Source organism: Alexandromys fortis, unplaced genomic scaffold (assembly GCF_014885135.2).
Source record: "Alexandromys fortis isolate MF-2015 unplaced genomic scaffold, M_Fortis_MF-2015_v1.1 scaffold_2929, whole genome shotgun sequence".
NCBI classification, from domain to species: Eukaryota; Metazoa; Chordata; class Mammalia; order Rodentia; family Cricetidae; genus Alexandromys; species Alexandromys fortis.
The window spans coordinates 1-3231 of NW_026070790.1; the positions used below are offsets into that span (position 1 = coordinate 1).

Sequence of the window (3231 nt, forward strand, 5' to 3'; positions counted from 1 at the left end):
TCTGTGTCTGCACACAGAGCAGTACACAGCAGCGCTGAACTGAGACCCAAAAGCCCGGGAGCAGGGAGGCGATGAGGTCGGAGGTAGCACAGAGAAGAGCATCAACCACACATGGCCTATCCCAGAAGCCTCATCCCAAGGCTCTAAGAGGGAGTGGCGCTTCCGGCTGCTCCCATAGGCCTCCTTGCCAGGAGGCGGGAAACCTGTGTCACAGCTGTCCTTCAGAGCAGGGAGAGCCAATCAGCGCAGTGGCCGTGCTGGGGCCTCTGCTCTGGCTGCTCCGCTGATGGGAGGTCTTCCTCCATGTCCTTCTCTAGAGCGCTCCACACTCTGGGTCTTCACTACTTTACTTCACTGTAACCGCGGTACAGAGGTGGATGCACAGAGCGCAATCCTGGGAATTCCCACTTCCCGGGAAACTGAGGTAACTTGCCGTGCAAGCCCCACCCTTCCACAGCCATGGCATCAGGACGCTCATGCCACTGGGAACTCAAACAGCGTGGAGGGAGTACGAGGCCGGCAGAACAGACCCAGACTGCACCATACTGCAAAGCGAAGTCAGAAGCCTGGGGGCCTCTGGGCCCTTGGCACCATTCCCTCCCTCCCAGGACTCCTGTCCAACCGGCACAGGATAGGTCACAGGTGCAAAGGGTCTTCCTGGCGCCTAGCGACACAACAGACGTGCATGACCGAGAAAGCCCAGGTGCCTCCTGCCGCGGGCTCCGAACCGCAGCCGTTTTTCTTCCATTAGCCCATACACTAGCCTGTAGCTCCAAGCCCAGGGGTCTACCCAGGCCCCACCTTCACCTATTCTGCAGTCCCTATCCGCCTTCTGGCAGGTCCTACCTTTTCCCCCTCAGGTCCCTTCCATCTCTCCTGGGAGGTCCTTCCTTCCTTCCATCCACAGGCCCCGCCCTTCCAATAAGGCCCCACCCCATAAGCCCCGCCCACCACCATAAGGACCCGCCCACAGGCCACGCCCTCTCCCAGCCGGGAAGCCCTCTTTCCCTGAAACTCACCTAGGCCATAGCAAGCTTAAGGACTAAAAGACTCCCAGGGCATTCCACATTCTGAGCCCTCATTGTGCAGAGAACCCATCTGGTTCCAAACCTTGGACAAAGGCTGTGCCAGAGGTGGGGCAATGTAGGGAAGGTGGTAATTGAGGGACCCAGAGAATGGATGACTGGGATCATTGAAGGAGTACGCCTAGACCCCAGGAGGTGAAGGGACCATGGAGTCCCAAGGTCAAGGTCACCCCAGCTGGAACACTAGAGGCAGGCGTGCCACCATCTTTCCCCAGAGAGAAGGGACCAGGCTTTTGGGGGCCTCTGCACTCCCCACTGAGGATGATACTGATTTCTTGACACCCAGTGAAAGGCGGCACAGGCCTCCCTTGACCAGGAAGAGGGCTGTGGCAGACTTCAGGGTGAGATGGCCAGATATAATCTCCAGGGAACAGGAGGCACAGAGAGAGGACCTGCCCCAATCTGGGATGCAGTCCCTTGACAAGAAGGCCCATGACGTAAGCTCCTGTTCCTCAGGAGTCAGCATCAGCCTCAGACAGCAGTATAGCAACCACAGTGATTTCCAGGATTCCCAAGGATCCACCGCCTGCTTCCTGGAACCCCTTTCAGAGTCTCCACATCTGACCATTCTCAACAACTATCTGAAGCCAGAGTCGATGACCCGGCTGGAGAAGAGGGTGAGGAGGAAGACCCTGGTGGCCATGAACCAGCTGGAGCAGGATATGGAAGCTGCCAAGTTCCGGAGGGCAGTGCTGCTGAGGGACACGAGGGAACTGCAGGATGAGAGGACGTTCGAGGAAGCGGAAAACAAGCCCTTCTTGGAGTACCTGAAGAAGAGAAACCAGAGAACCCAGGAGAAGTATGACTTCCTGTGGAAAGATTACATCCAGCAGTGTCAGGAGATCGAGGTCAGGAGGCGAGAGCTGGTCTGCACCTTCACCTCCCGCACTGTAGACCTCCAGAAGCAGCTGATGCAGGGCAAGAGGCTGGAGGCCGGCTTGAGGAAGAAGCTTAAGGCCCTGAAGCCCATTGCACAGATAAAGGAGAGCCAGGACAGGGAGAAAGAGGCCTTAGAGCAGGAGAAAGCCAACATAGCAGCTGGCATGCCCTTCATGGACAGAAAGGCACACTTACAGTTCCTGAAGGAAAGGGCCGCTCTAAAGAAGCAGGTGGAGGAGCTGAACCTGCTGGAGTCAGGAGAGAACACCACCAGAGAGCTGAGGAAGAAGGCCAAGGCCTTGGAGGCTATGGCCAAAAAGGCTCACAAGGACTTCTGCCAGGGTGTCATTGCTGAGAACAGGGAACTGCAAACACAGCTCCGGCAGCTGGATAAGGAATTCTGTGAGCTGGAAGCCAGGAGGGAGAAGCTGGAGCAGCGAAAGCAGCGGTGGAAGGAGCAGCAGTGGTACCTGGAGGCCCTGGCCCGGGGGAGGGAGCGCCTGCAGCAGCAGGAGTACCGACCCCCCAAACCACAGGCTCCACACCCAACCCAGGGCCATCTACTGGGTGCCAGGCCAGGAACCAATCCTAAGTAATGGCTGCCGTGTCCCAGGAAGCAGACTGGAGCTGATGTTGAGGGTAGCACACAAGGAATGAAGATGCTATCAGGCTAATACAGAGGACAGAAGCAGCAAGGGGGATGGAGGACTGAGCTTCTCAGAGGGGCAGGGGGTCCTGGCCTGGCCTGTCTCTCAGGCTTGGCCCCCTCACTGAAACCCGAAGGGCTGTCCTAACCAAAAGCTTCCCCACATTCGGGAAGCTTGGTTCTTTAGCCCCCCCCATACCTTCCACGCACGACAAGTTCCCTGTTGTAGTATAGACTTGGGTGCTCACTGCCTGCTCTAGTGTGGACGTCATGACGACAGGGTGCATTTGTAATCGGCTCCTTCCCCAGACACCCCATTTCACAAGAGTAGGTTGGTTCCTCAGGGGGGTGGGTGCAGGGTGTTATCCGGGGAATTGGGTTCTTTGTATCTGTGTGTCGCCGAGGCTGAAGCGGTCTGCAGAGCTGTGGGTCGTGATGTGGCATGCAGTCCCAGGTTTGGGCCTGTGATCCAGTGTGACAAATACAGCCAGCTCCCTGAGTCCCGGGCACTGCTTCAGGCAAAAAGCCTCAGTATTTCAGTGCAGAATTTTAACTTTTACTGAAACTCATTTAAAGTGCTGAAAATGAATTGCTGAGTGTACCTTTGGGTTACAGATTTAA

The 3231-nt window shown here is 56.8% G+C and overlaps 1 protein-coding gene across 1 annotated transcript; it reads left to right on the top strand.

The window, feature by feature from the left end:
- The first annotated feature begins 1231 nt into the window (after nucleotides 1-1231).
- Nucleotides 1232-2790, top strand: LOC126496337 (coiled-coil domain-containing protein 121-like). The gene has a single exon (XM_050133861.1). The coding sequence runs from the start codon at nucleotides 1232-1234 to the stop codon at nucleotides 2558-2560; it is 1329 nt and encodes a 442-aa protein (XP_049989818.1). The 3' UTR covers nucleotides 2561-2790.
- The last annotated feature ends 441 nt before the right edge of the window (nucleotides 2791-3231 follow it).